General features: G+C 44.8%; 1 protein-coding gene across 3 annotated transcripts in view; it reads left to right on the forward strand.

The window, feature by feature from the left end:
* NARS2 (asparaginyl-tRNA synthetase 2, mitochondrial) overlaps window positions 1-15367 on the forward strand; it is a 70186-nt gene that overhangs the window by 25422 nt on the left and 29397 nt on the right. For all 3 annotated transcript variants that reach the window (XM_063127266.1, XM_063127267.1, XM_063127268.1), the window contains 2 exons: window positions 5259-5359; window positions 13303-13435. In XM_063127266.1, coding sequence (XP_062983336.1) covers window positions 5259-5359; window positions 13303-13435 — 234 coding nt within the window. The remainder of the gene's footprint in view (window positions 1-5258; window positions 5360-13302; window positions 13436-15367) is intronic.

Here is a 15367-nt window from a genome sequence, read left to right on the forward strand (position 1 = left end):
CAACAATGGAACCAATGTCCTAGGGAAGTGGTGGGCTCTCCCACACTAGAGGCCTTCAAGAGGCAGCTGGACAGCCATCTGTCAGGGATGCTTTAAGGTGGATTCCTGCACTGAGTGGGGGGTTGGACTCAATGGCCTTCTAGTCTCCTTCCAACTCTCCTTGTCAATGATTCTATTCAATTACTTGGCAGCTACAGAAGCAGGCAGTGGTGGTGGTGGTAGCTGTCAGCAGCCCTTTGAGCCCCCCAAATGGCTGCTGACATCTTTTGTGTGTGCATTTTAAACAAGACAGGCACATTGTCGAACAAAGTTCCACATGTGTCCACCATTTTCATTCCCCGCACATCAGCTGACTCTTTGAAGGACTACATTAGAACAAAAGCTTGCTCAAGCTCTTATGTAAAAGCTCTCAACGTACACATTTCGTAGATGCACGCTTGGCCAATAGCGTTATTTCATAGATCCACACTTGGGCAATGCCCTCCCAAAGTCCAAAAAATGTGCAAGGTTTTGAGTTCTCCAGAACTCTTCATCAGGCTCTTTGATACCAAGAAAGAGAGAGAGAGAAATTTGGGACGGGGGTGGGGGGAATAGAAAAATCCGCCACGTTTTGTGGCCTGCAGTTTAGCGATAGATCCACTACGCCTGAGGAAGTGTCTGTCGAACTGGAAAGCATGCATGTTTTTGTGAAGTTTTACTTGCTGCTGTTAAACAGTTGGGAGTCAAAAACCCTTGCGAATCACAGCAATAGATCCAGAGCTACCTTCTGCTCACGCCCTCCTCTGGTGCATGCTCAAATTTTGGGGACTGGTACCTCTCATGACAAAAAAAGGGGAGAATGTGGGTAAGACCCCCCCCTCTTTGACCTTTTCTCAGAAGATGAAGGGGCATAGTTGAATGGAAAGTTTTGTTACTTTCTGCAAACAGGCAATGAGAGACAGGGCAAATCTCCTTTTCTCCCGTTGGGCTCTGTTTCACGATGGGGATATTGTGTTCTCCCTTTTGAGGCAAGGCGTTAAAAGGAGCCAAAGCATTCTTCAGTGTTCCGTCATTTCTTTTGTTTCCTTCATGTTCTTTGAAGACAGCATTGAGATGCATAAAAACACCACCAGTGGTTATTGCAAAGAAAGAAAGAAAGAAAGAAAGAAAATCCCCTTCTTGTATGGAAGCTGTTGCTTGGGGCTGCTGCATTTTCTCACTTTCCAGGTGTTTTCATCCTGCCGCCAAACCTTTTCTTTCCTTGCCAAGCTGACTTTCAGGAGGGACCATAAATAGGTTCCATGTATAGCGTCTGTGAACCGCACCTGTGGATTTTCAAAGAGCTTTTTCTCTGTTGTCAGGGGCTTCCAAAGGATCCCACCTCCCCCAAACTGTATCTTTAAACTCCGAGTTGCAATGCTTTTTGGGAGCTTCAGCCGTTCAAAAGGAAATTCGGGGAGGTGGGAAGAGAACAATGCATGCTATAGTAGTAGCTCTCCTTCTAGCTGTTCCGGTGTTGTGTAACTTCCCAGTGTTATGGTTTAGGATAATAAATTCCCCCTGGTTCACAGTCTCTTCTTATGCAGAGTTTACACCTGTGCGTTAGGAAGTGTGGTCAACACACATGTAAATGACCATTGTCTGATGATACATGTTTTTGTGTGAAAAAACATTTTGATCCTGGATCCTCCAAGGAGTTCAGGAAGGCAATTTTTCCTCGCCATCCGTTTTATCCTGACAACAACCCTGACAAGTGTGTTAGGCTGAGAGGTTCCGTAACTCAGTGGGGATTCGAATTCAGATCCCCCACCCCAATCATAGTCCACCACTCTTAATTTAAATCTCCCCGACCTGGTGTCTTCTAGATGTACTGGCTTCCTATTAGCTCCTGGGGCACGTACAAGGTCATGTTACGGTCATACCAAATGCTGAACAATTTGGAACCAGGATTTCTAGTAGACCGCCTTCTGCTAAAATTGTCAGAGGAGGTTTTTATGGCCATTCCAAAATTCATGCAATGTCACCGTGCGATACCTCGACGGCGGGCCTTTTCAGTGGCAGCACCCACCCTTTGGAAAAGCCTCCCCTGGGAAATTCAGGAGGCAGAAATTGTGGCCTCTTTCAAATGGCTCCTGAAAACGCACTTGTTCTCCAAGGCTTTCCCTGGCTTGCAATGAAATTAATCCTTCTATTGCTTTTATTGTATTTGTTTTCAATATTGCCCTTTGAATGTGGTTTTAGTATTTATTTGTGAAACACTTAGGGATTTTATTTGGCAGTATATAAATATCACAGATAAACAAAGGCAACCTGTTTAGGCGTAATCTACACCAAGCAATGGCTACTAGCCCTGATGGTTGTGTGCTGTCTCCAGTATTCGAGGCAGTAAGCCTGTGTGCACCAGTTGCTGGGGAACATGGGAGGGAGGGTGCTGTTGCACCATGTCCTGCTTTGTGGGTCCCTGGCCGATGGCTGGTTGGCCCCTGTGTGAACAGAGTGCTGGACTAGATGGACCCTTGGTCTGATCCAGCATGGCACTTCTGATGTTCTTACGTTCTTAAGCAGGATATAGCGCTATGAAAGTGGTATATAAAAGGCAGGAGCCACACTGCTGCTCTATAGCGGTATTGAAGTGCACTGACAACTGTTGGGGCCTATTGACACATACCATGTGCCGCTTTCATACTGCTATATCCTGTTTGGTGTGGCTCCTGCCTTTTATATACCGCTTTCATAGTGCAATATCCTGCATAGTGTAGATTAGGCTTATGTTGCAGAAAAGAGCAAGTAAAATGATCAAGGGGCTGGAGCATCTCCCCTATGAGGGAAGGTTACAACAGTTGGGATTGTTTAGCTTGGAAAAAAGGAGACTAAGGGGAGACCTGAAATAGGTGTACAAAATTATGAATGGTGTGGAGAATGTAGATAGGAAGACATTTTTCTTCCTCTCCCATAATGCTAGAACCCGTGAAGCTGATCGGTGGGAGATTCAGGGCCAATAAAAGGAAGGACTTCTTCACACAGCACGGAGTTAAACTATGGAACTCACTGCCACAAGATGTGGTGATGGCCACCAATTGGGATGGCTTTAAAAGGGAGTGTGATAAATTCCTGGAGGAGACGTCTATCAATGGCTACCAGTGCTGATGGCCATTTGCTACCTCCAGTATCCGCGGCATTAAGCCTAGACACATCAGTTGCCGGGGAACATGGGTAGGAGGGTGCTGTTGCACCATGTCCTGCTTGTGGGTCCCTGGTCGACAGCCCCATCAAATCACTACATCTTACTGATTTTCATGTGCTTATTTCATGTTGCGTACGAGCACTGGAAGCGCCCTGACCCGATATGTATGCAGAGCAAAATGACCGCATGTCTTTCTGTCACTGGCTCAGTTCAGACATTACACCAATCTACAGTTTAGATAAAACGCCAACCATGGCTTGAGCTCTCAAACATACCCCCCTACTACGATTGAGTGCAGTTTGTCTGGTATCAGCTTCTATTTGCTCACCTCATCCATTTCTGTGGTGCCTAGGCCTCTAGACATGGCATGACTACGGTTTGTGGATTCCAGCATCACGCCCTCATTGGCAGAAACCATGGTTCTCAGACATCGCAGCCAACAGCTCTGTGGCACAGCCTCCTCCCAATTTAACGGGCATTACAGGGTTTTGTTGTGTTTTTGTTTAGTGTTTTAGCAATCATTGTTATAGATCATGGCCATAAATGGGTGTCGATTACTTCTTTAAGGCCAAGGGCGATGAGGTTTGCAGGATTTGGTCATGGGAATGTGGCAGCCCGTTACTCACGTGATAAAAAATGTAACATCAGAAGGGTGTTTGCCTCGTCTTCCTGTGAGTCATCTGAGCCTACCAAATCTGAGGCTGCGGCTTGGGCTTAGCTTTTCGTTAGCTTAGCAGTAATTATGATTAATTATGAATTGTAGTAGTAAGCCTTTACAATACATTATTTCAGTAATCCTTACATTATTTCAGTAATTCTTGCAACAACCAATAAGGTAGATCAGTATTGTCCCCTGATTGCAGATGTGGGTGGCAGGTGGACAGTGGGCCTGTTCAGGCAACACGCTAAGCCGTGGTTAAGCTACTAGCCCTGTTTCAGCAAATACTTAGTGAGCACGTCTAAACCGTGGTTATGTAGCCGCTATGGTTAGGAATGGTTCACACGATTGTCGCGTTCTCTGAAAACTCCTGCTTTCGATGGGAGGCGAATGACGAGGCCTGCTAGGTAATCTACAAAGCTTTTATTAAGCAACAAACATCTCTTCCACTTGAAGAGAGTCTAATCTCTTGGAAACTTCCCCCTAGGCAAAACTATGCAAACTAAGCGAGACAATTGTCCGACCAAAGAGAACAGGAAGCCTTTCCCCAAATGCCTGTAACTTCAGAGCGCCTGGTGCGGAGACAGATTCTGGAGTAATCTAACTGACTTTCTCAGGCCTTCCTTCCACTCTGTGCGTTTGAGCTTCTGGCGGACCCTAGCATCAGCTAGCTTGTTGGGACGCTCACCTCCGAAAGAAACCTTACTTCCCACTAAGTGTGTAGGATTTGGTCTTGAGGAGATAAGCTCTGGAGAGGGCTGACTCCCAGCTGGGGAATCGCCCGTGAGAGCTTCCTCCCCCACTGGTACAGGCTGGCTGGTGTCTGGCGCCTCCTCCTCTAGTTCCGGATCTGAGTCTGATTGATTATCTGAAACACCTTATCCCAAAACAGGGGCAGTAGGGTTAGCCATGACAACGATATGCTAAGTGATGGTTCACACACCACGCTAAGCCATGTTTAGCTCAAAATGCTTAACCACTGTGGTTTAGCGTGTCGTCTGAACAGGGTCAGGGTCTTGCCAATGGTCAACAGCTTTACAAAGGACCTGCTCTTGATGAGGATAAAAGTATTAGAACTGGATGGTTAACATGAATCAACCCAGCTGCCTGGATTTTGGGCCTCTCCTTTGGGTACCGTCCCGGTGAGTGGCTGCACTTCAAAGATTTCCCCACCCCACCATTGCGTATGGAGTTCATCTATCTTTCTGTGGGGCAGATGTACTCGAGACATATTCAGAGGTTGCAAAGAAGGGCTAAATATGACTGCAAATGTATAACGATAATTATTAATAACAGCACACTAGATCCCTTTGCGCGTTACGTTTCCGGACAGCAAGAAGATTCAGAGGTTTGTCGTTTGTGGGAAAGGTTTGAATAATCCCAGAACCTTAGTCATGTAATCCATAACGTCTTGCTATTGTTACTGTCATTATTCAGCATGCAAATGAAGAGAAAGAGCCCGGAGAAAACCCCCATTTCTTCAATGTCCCTGCATTTCTGACAGTCTCTGGACAACTCCACTTGGAAGTGATGGCTGGGTATGGATTTTATTGGTTTATTTTATAGTTGGGTGTTTGGGGGTGATTGCTGGGTGTTGGGCTCCATAGGGGTTGTGGGGCTGAAGCGATGAAAATATGCAGAGAGGATGCAGCCTGCAGATGGGGCTGAAAGTCCCATTGCAGCTGGAATCGTATTGGAGAGATGAGTGGGACCCAAATAGCCTGGTTATCAATGTGGAGTAGGCAGGGAAAGAAACCAGAAGGGAAGATGTGAATCAGGTGAGCAATTCGAAAGGGGAGTATAAAGGAACTCAGGACAGGCTGGAGAGGCCAGAGAATATGTGAGGATATAGGAAGATGTAGGCCCATGCTGGCTGGAGGATGATGGGGGTTATCGTCCGACACATCTGAAGATCACCAGACTGCAGAAGGCTGGTCTAGAGTTTGGCAGTTTAGCCCCAATCCGATACGACTAGATAGTAATGATTGTTTGTGTCTTTGGGCATTTCCTCCCCAGATTTGCACCCCTAAATCCATGCTTAGTGACACCACTGCTTGTGAATTCCTGGTTCTCTAAGCTGTGCCACAAGGGCCAATGACATGTTTTCTGCCTTTTTTTTTTACTACTGGGGCAGATACTGTGAACCTCCAGCAAAAAAAATCAATCAATCCTGAAGCCACTTCCTTCCAGAAGTGGCCTTGGTACCATGCATAGACGACTATTGGCCACTGTGTGAACAGAGTGCTGGACTAGATGGACCCTTGGTCTGATCCAGCCTCAGGGCACTGCTTATGTTCTGATGAGGACTTGCATTGTCCTTTACAAGATACAACAGCGGATTGGGTCTACTTCCATTTTTCCAGCAAACAAGAACAGGTTTCAACTGTGTAAAATCCTGTTCAAGCCCTGAGTGGGATTGAAGTGCTAGCATGAAGTCTCTTCCTCTGTAGAACTAAGCACTGAATTATTATTTTTCCTTTCTGGCCTGATAGGGTGGCCATATGAAAAGGAGGACAGGGCTCCTGTATCTTTAACAGTTGTACAGAAAAGGGAATTTCAGCAGGTGTCATTTGTATATATGGGGAACCTGCTGAAATTCCATCTTCATCACCATAGTTAAAGCTGCAGGAGCCCTGCCCTCTTTTAAATCTGGTCACTCTAATATAGCTCCTGTAGCTTTAACTGTTGTGATGAAGAGAATATTTCACCAGGTTCTCCATATATACAAATGACACCTGCTGAAATTCCCTTTTCTATGCAATTGTTAAAGATACAGGAGCCCTGTCCTCCTTTTCATATGGTCACCCTAGTATAACCTGTAGGCTCACACCTCTCCAAATTGATGTTGCCCCTCTAAAATGCATCGTCTTAGCTTTTCCTATATTTTCCATTGGTCATCGCAGTATTATAACATACCATGTCAACGTTTTGGCAAATCAAACAGGAATGAAATGTTAAAATGGCAACCGACTCTAATCAAAGCAGATCTTTATTTCTCAGAGTAGTATGTGCTACTACTCGGTTAACTTTTGTAAACCGCCCAGAGAGCTTTGGCTATGGGGCGGTATATAAATGTAACAAATAAATAAATAAATAGTACCACATGCGAATAAATTGGAAAAATGCAGGCTCTATTCTTCAAAACTGTCCCATTTTTTTGGCCAACTAGCCAGTTGTACTGTTCTGGAGAACTCAGAAGTTTGCACAATCTTTTGTGGCATAATGGACTTGGGATCTTTTTCAAAACAGCTATTCTTGTCATGTCATTGAGTTGTGTTTTGCTTTTCGTTCGGCCTCTCAGCGTACAGGACGTAACTCTCCGTTCTCCAATAACATGTTCCTTTTGATTAAAAAAACAAAACACACACACACACACCAAAAAAACTTCAGGCATTTTAAGTGGATCAAATGCAAACTAAATTTAGATGTGCTATATTTATCCTTGAAGAGAAATTCTTCTTCTTCTGAGCCAAAATGGCATTCCAAACCTACAGCCTTCAAAAGGCCAGGACAACCAGATAGGAAACGGATTACAGAGAAGCAAGGTGGCTTGCTTTCGATAATCCTTTCTTGTTTTGTTTTGTTTTAAAAAAGAAATTGAGTAGGATCTTAAGATATATGTCTTTGAGTGGTGGACTTTGGCAACCATTTTGAATAGCCATTTCTGTAATTAAGTGGTTAAAGAGCCTTGACAAATAATATGTTAAAATGAGGTTAGCTTAATTCTTAATCTTTTTTTAAAAAAGAAAAACTATTTATTTAAAATAGTTCTTTTTAAAAAAGAAAAACTATTTTATTATATTTTTATACCGGCCAATAGTATCTGGGCAGTTCACAAAAATTAAAACCATGAAAAGCATGGTTTTAAATATACAAAGGTACAAAACTCAGTCTATGAAGAGAGACTGAAAGAACTGGGCAAGTTTAGCCTGGAGAAGAGTAGATTGAGGGGAGATATGATAGCACTCTTCAAATACTTAAAAGGTTGTCACACAGAGGAGCGCCAGGCTCTCTTCTCGATCCTCCCAGAGTGCAGGACATGGAATAACTGGCTCAAGTTACAGGAAGCCAGATTCTGGCTGGACATCAGGAAAAACTTCTTGACTGTTAGAGCAGTACGACAATGGAAGGGAGGTTGTGGGCTCTCCCACTGCTCAATGCAGGAATCCACCTTAAAGCATCCCTGACAGAGGGCTGTCCAGCTGTCTCTTGAAGACCTCTAGTGTGGGAGAGCCCACAACCTCCTTAGGTCATTGGTGTCATTGTCGTACTGCTCTAACAGTCAGGAAGTTTTTCCTGATGTCCAGCCGGAATCTGGCTTCCTTTAACTTGAGCCCATTATTCCATGTCCTGCACTCTGGGATGAAGGAGAAGAGATCCTGGCCCTCCTCTGTGTGACAACCTTTCAAGTATTTAAGAGTGCTATCATGTCTCTCCTCAGCCTTCTCTTTTCAAGGCTAAACATGCCCAGTTCTTTCAGTCTCTCCTCATAGGGCTTTGTTTCCAGACTCCTGATCATTTATTTATTTATTTATTTTATTATTTATTTATTACATTTTTATACCGCCCAATAGCCGAACCTCTCTGGGCGGTTCACAAAAATTAAAACCATAATAAAACAAACAACGGTCTAAAAACACAAATACAAAATACAGTATGAAAAGCACAACCAGGATAAAACCACGCAGCTTAAATTGATATAAGGTTAAAATACAGAATTAGAACAGTAAAATTTAAATTTAAGTTAAAATTAAATGTTAAAATACTGTAAGAATAAAAAGGTCTTCAGCTGGCGATGAAAGGAGTACACTGTAGGCGCCAAGCAAACCTCCTTAGGGAGCTCTTTTCCACAGCCGGGGTGCCACAGCAGAGAAGGCCCTGCTCCTGGTAGCCCCCTGCCTCACTTCCTTTGGCAGGGGCTCACAGAGAAGGGCCCCTGTGGATGACCTTAAAGTCTGGGCAGGCACATATTTGAGGAGGCGTTCCTTCAAATAACCTGGCCCCAAATCGTTTAGGGCTTTGAGTGTTAATACCAGCACTTTGAATCGGGCCTGGACCTGGACTGTCAGCCAATGAAGTTGTAAAAGGACTGGCGTAATGATCATCCTCGTTGCCCTCCCCTGAACCCCCTCCAGCTTGTCTGCCTCCTTCTTGAAGTGTGGTGCCCAGAACTGGATGCAATACTCAAGATGAGGCCTAACCAGTGCTGAATAGAGGGGCTTCTATGCTCTTCTAAGACACTTTTAAGTAGCCTAGCACAGGGGCCAAAAAACATATGCTTGTCTTCAATTTGCGCATCATTTTTTAAAAAATAATATTTTTTTGCTAATGATTATGAATTGTCAGCAGGCTTGCTGTCTTCAAGCCACCCAAGAGAGGGTGCTCTGTGCAAATAGCTTGCAACTTGCTTTAAGCAGAAGACAGATTAAAAAACAGCACCCAGCACACACAGCCACTTACTGGCCAAAGGACTTCTAGAATAAAATGGTCTTTGCCTGCCGTTGGAAGGATAGCAAGGAGGAAGCGAACCTAGCCTCCCTTTGGAGAGAGTTCCACAGCCGGGGGGCTGTCACCAAAAAGGCCCTCCCTTGTGTAGCAAACCAAATCTGCCTCTGATAGTGGCGGTCTTGAAATAAGAGCCTCATAATAAAATATTAAGGACTGGCCAGGCTCGTATGGGACAAGGTGGTCTTTCAGGTAGTCTGTTTTGAAATGATCACCTTGCCCAGCTAAAAATTTCACATTGTCTGAAATTAGGGCTGCGACCTCATTGCCATTCATCAATTAAATAAGCGGTTTACGATTAAAAAGGCTCTGACAGTTAATGTAGGAGAGTCCCCTACCCTGGCCCACCTGTTTCTCTCCATCTTCATACCTGTCTGGTGTGATTTGTAAAGCAGCCACCAAAAGAAATGATCACCTTGCCCAGCTAAAAATTTCACATTGTCTGAAATTAGGGCTGCAACCTCATTGCCATTCATCAATTAAATAAGCGGTTTACGATTAAAAAGGCTCTGACAGTTAATGTAGGAGAGTCCCCTACCCTGGCCCACCTGTTTCTCTCCATCTTCATACCTGTCTGGTGTGATTTGTAAAGCAGCCACCAAAAGAAACCGATCTCCTTGACTGGGAATTTGGGGTTGGGGAAGAAGCAAGAGAACTTGAAGAAGAGGGATTGAAAATATGAGGAATTCCTTGATTAAAATTCAGTCAATCAATCCCCTAACTTTAAAAGGAACCAAAATAAATAAATCCTCTCCAAAAGATAGCAGTGCATGTGGAATTCATTCAGTGTGGGTAATTTATCTGCCCCCGTCCCGTTGATGCTAATGGCATACTAAGAAGGGGCGGAATTGGGACAGAGTACATGGAGACAATTTCAGTTTCCCTAACTGCGTTGACAGTTCTCTTCTCTTGGTTGCCACCCAAGCAAAACAAGGGAGGTAAATCTGGCTTCCAAGTTTTCTCCAGGTGCCAAGCTACCTTGGAGGACAAAACAATAAAGGACAGTGGTGCCAAAAACCAGTAAATCTTGTGCCCAACCAACCCGTTCACCAGGCTAGGCTGGTGCAGATTTAGAGAATTTTCCAATAATCCACATTGTATTGTTAAAGGCTTTGCTCCCAGCCCTGAAGCTGCAGATGCTTTGCAAATAGCAAATTGCGCTTGAAACGATTTGCGTATCTGTATTTTACCGATAAGAAAATGTAGGGGAGAATTGTGTGGGTGAATTCAGGGGAGGGCAGATACTCAGGCAGAAGCATCTTACACACCGAGGTTTTTTAGGGCCAAAAGACCCATGAAGATCACAGCTGTGACCTCTCCAATCTTGCTGAGGCAAAAACATCCGAACTCACACAGACACGCACTTAAAGACTTTGATTCAAGTCCTCATTCCCATTCCTGAGCAAACTGGAATTTTCCATGAGAGAACAAAGCAGAATGACCCTGCTGATCTTAATTAAAAAGCAGCAATAATCCTATTAAGCCAAACGATGTACATGTCGCAACCCATTTTTCATTGGCCGGTCTGCAGAGCAACTCCAACGCGCTGCAAAGGATCCTGCGGCATTTTCTAGGGCGGATTTGGATCTGCACGACGGCGTTAATGACCCAAGCTGGTAGGATGGTCCCCGTACCAGTTCAGGCTGCAGACAGGGAAGGGGGAATGTCATATTTTTACATGCTCCACTGCAAAAGGGGGGGGGGGGAAACTCCCTACAAGTAGAAAACCAGCACAGCATGGAATATAGGACATCTTTATGTGCTAGTTTGCTTTAAAAATTACAGGGACACCCCACCTCCCACTGCAGAAATAGGTGGTACAATCCACTCTAACCAATTTGGTTTTCTCGTACCACATTTGCTGCATGGGTGAACCTGGCCTTGGTTCACATGGGCACTGGCTAGGCCTACTAGGTACCACTGTCCCCTTGAGAAAACCAAGCCCAGAATTTCTCAGCAGGGGGAGAATGGGTAGTAGTTGTCAAGGTGTCTTTGAGGGATGTGTGTCCAGTAGTAGAGCTCTTCATCTCGTTGAGAGAAGGCTGTAGCTCAATGGTAGAGCATAGGCTTTGCATGCAGAAGGCCCCAGGTTCAATCCCTGGCACCTCCAGGTTCATAGAATCACAGAATAGTAGAGTTGGAAGGGGCCTATAAGGCCATCAAGTCCAACCCCCTTGGGGGAGATGCCTGTCTGAAGCCCTGGCTTCAGCTTCAGCTTCAGCTGCTGCCAGTCAGGGCAGGCAATACTGGGCTACTCAGACAGACGTGATACAAAGGAGCTTCTTTTGTTCCTAGTTCTTAAACCATTACATTAAATGACCCAAGGGGGGCAGAAAGTAACATTTGCCACATCAGCTCTATCACATCACTACATCTAAAATGTAGTGGGTGTTCAACCTGTTCTGGATGGGGTTGCACTCCCCCTGAAGGAGCAGGTTCATAGCTTGGGGGTTCTCCTAGAGCCATCTATGTCACTTGAGGCCCAGGTGGCCTTGGTGGCACGGAGTGCTTTCTACCAGCTTTGTTTGGTGGCCCAGCTACGCCCCTATCCGGACAGGGATAACCTAGCTTCAGTCGTCCATGCTCTGGTAACCTCCAAATTAGATTACTGCAACGCGCTCTACGTGGGGCTGCCTTTGAAGATGGTTCGGTAGCTGCAGCTTGTGCAAAATGCAGCGGCCAGATTGATAACTGGAACCAGAAGGTTCGAGCATATAAGACCGACTTTGGCCTGCTTGCATTGGCTGCCTGTATGTTTCTGAGCCCAATTCAAAGTGCTGGTTTTAACCTATAAAGCCTTACACAGCTTGGGACCACAATACCTGACAGAACACCTCTCCCGAGATGAACCTACCCATACACTACGTTCAACATCTAAGGTCCTCCTCCGAGTGCCTACTCCCAGGGAAGCTCGGAGGATGGCAACAAGGGAGAGGGCATTTTCCGTGGTGGCCCCCCAAATTATGGAATGATCTCCCCGATGAGGCCCGCCTGGCGCCAACATTGTTATCTTTTCAGCGCCAGGTCAAGACTTTTCTCTTCTCCCAGGCATTTAACAGCATATGCTGAGTTTTTTTAACTGATTCCAGAATAGTTGTTTTTAAATGGATATTGTCTTGTTTGTATTTTATGCTTTTTATGGTTTAAAATTTTGTATATTTCTTTTTAATGTTCACTGTTTTTAACTTTTGTAAACTGCCCAGAGAGCTTCAGCTATGAGGCGGTATATAAATGTAAATAATAATAACAACAACAACAACAACAACAACAACAACAACAACAATAATTAATTTATCTGCTCTTGAGTCCTTCTATAAGCTTTAATAGCTTCCAACCTTTGCATATGTTGGGATCAGGCCCATTCACCCTAGTTTGAGGGACTGGGTTTCAGAGCCTCAGTCGGCTTTGGAGGCTGAAGAAGCAGAAGCAGAGTGTACTCCAGGAAGAGCTGGGAAGAAATTCTCCAAGACTCTTCATGAGTCGAAGCGAAATCTTCCCAGGAGCATATTGGATAGGCTCAGAGATCGCCTTGCCCCTGGGAACTCAGTCTCCGTCAGAGGAGGAGGTAACTTTTCTTTATTGGACTTGCTGGGAAAGAGGAAATGGTAACCCACCTCTCATAAAACGATACAGGATGTCTTATTATAAAAAAAGTTCCAGACTCAATCCCCACCATCTCCAATTAAAAGGATGAGCTAGATAGATGATGGGGAAAGATTTTGGCCCAAGACCCTGGAGCACCACTGCTGGTCAAAATAAAGAAAACTGTGCTTGATGGAGACATCTTCTGATTTGCTTCCTATGATTCGGCTGTGAGATCCTGAAAAGAGAAGCTGTTGTTGTTTGAAAATGTCTTCCAAGAATTGTATGGAGGCCTATTGGTTGATGCCATAGGATCTGGCCAATAGCCCTCCACCGCAGCCTAAATATCTTCTGCATGTGGCTTCTTTTCCTCCCCCCCCCCCTCACATTGCAGGGCATTTACCAAGGTATTCACTTTCGGTCCAACGTTCCGAGCTGACAATTCTCAAAGCCGCAAGCACCTGGCTGAGTTTTATATGGTGGAGGCGGAGTTGTCGTTCACGGAAAGCCTTCAGGATATCATGCAGGTGAGCCAACGTCAGGTGGGCAGGATCTAAGAACTCCTCAAGATCCATTAACTGGAGACTGTTACAAAGCAGACACACTTAGAGGCTGGTAATTTGTTTTGAGTAGCTGAACCAGAGGAGGCTGGTGGCTCCAATGTCAATGAAGTGGTGAATCTGCTACAGCTTTTTGTCAGAACTCTAAAGGAGCTATCCTTAGAGTTCTTTTTTGGGTGTGTGTGTTTCCTTTTTATTGTGAATATCAACAGAACAGAAAATACATTATGTAAACAAAAAAACCACATTACATATATAGGAATATCATCATTTTTCATCATGTGTACCGTTCATTCAAAAAACAAAAGGGGAAAGAGTTATACATAAGTTTAAGGAAAAGCAGTACTCCTTTAGAGTTCTGACTAAAACCCGAAGCGGATTCACCGCCCCACTCAAATCGGAGGCAGTAGCTGCCACAGATCAGAACTCCCATTTCTTCTACACTAGGAATGGATAGGGTGACCCTATGAAAAGGAGGACAGGGCTCCAGCATCTTTAACAGTTGTATTGAAAAGGAAATTTCAGCAGGTGTCATTTGTATATATGGGGAACCTGGTGAAATTCCCTCTTCATCACAACAGTTAAAGCTGCCCTCTTTTAAATCTGGTCACTCTAGTGTATAGCTCCTGCAGCTTTAACTGTTATGATGAAGAGGGAATTTCACCAGGTTCTCCATATATACAAATGACACCTGCTGAAATCCCCTTTTCTATGCAACTGTTAAAGATACAGGAGCCCTGTCCTCCTTTCCATATGGTCACCCTACGAATGGAGAACCTTAGGTGTGAGACCCTGGTCCAGTCCTCTTGGGGGCCCAATCCGGTTCTCCAGGGTTCCATAGATGGCCACACACCCTTTTCTCCTGACCAACAATCATCCGGTGTTCTTCCATCTTTTGTGCGTTTTTGCTGCCCATTCATAAGGCTCTGTTACTGGCCGAAAGAGCTTCATTCTAAAATGTGCTGGCATTTTGACCCTGCCCCTTTTTGCCTTCAGCCCCGCCCACCACTAGAATGTCATCCCCCCTCCCTCTGAGAGCTTCTCCAAAATTGAATTCCCCATCCTGTTCTAAATTTATTTATTTATTGCATTTTTATACCACCCAATAGCCAAAGCTCTCTGGGCATTTCACAAAAATTAAAACCATTCAAAGTATAAAACGAACGGTATTAAAACATGATATAAAATACAATATAAAAGCACAACCAGGATAAAAAAATAGCAGCGCAGAAATACAAATCTAAAACAGCACTTCTGGTTACTCCAAACCTCTTTCATTTCAACAGTATTATTTAGGGTTGGGAAGTCGCTTTATTTTTGCTGCTATTAAACAATTGGGAGTTAGAAATCCTGGCAGATCTCCTGTAAATCACCCAGGGCTTTTCTGTATGCCCTGTTTAGCCCGGGGTGGCTGTGAGTTGGCGCTGCTTTGTTGATGTGACGCAGCCTCCAATTCGCAGCCACTATGGGGTTTTCTCCCAAAACTGCGCCTTTTAAAAGTTGCTGACCTTTTCTTTGCTCCGTCTGTCAGTGATGATCTCACCTCAGGTTGAGGCTGGGAGGGTTGTGGGGGTGGATGAAGCCCAAAGTAGGTCGCAGGAAGGCCGGGCAGCGGGCAGGTTTCACAAAACCCTATGAAAAGAGACTGAAAGAACTGGGCATGTTTAGCCTGGAGAAGAGAAGATTGAGGGGAGACATGAGAGCACTCTTCAAATACTTAAAAGGTTGTCACACAGAGGAGGGCCAGGATCTCTTCTCAATCCTCCCAGAGTGCAGGAGACAGAATAACGAGCTCAAGTTACAGGAAGCCAGATTCCGGCTGGACATCAGGAAAAACTTCCTAACTGTTAGAGCGGTACGACAATGGAACCAATGACCTAGGGAGGTTGTGGGCTCTCC

The sequence above is a fragment of the Elgaria multicarinata genome, chromosome 5 (assembly GCF_023053635.1).
Source record: "Elgaria multicarinata webbii isolate HBS135686 ecotype San Diego chromosome 5, rElgMul1.1.pri, whole genome shotgun sequence".
Lineage (NCBI taxonomy): Eukaryota > Metazoa > Chordata > Lepidosauria > Squamata > Anguidae > Elgaria > Elgaria multicarinata.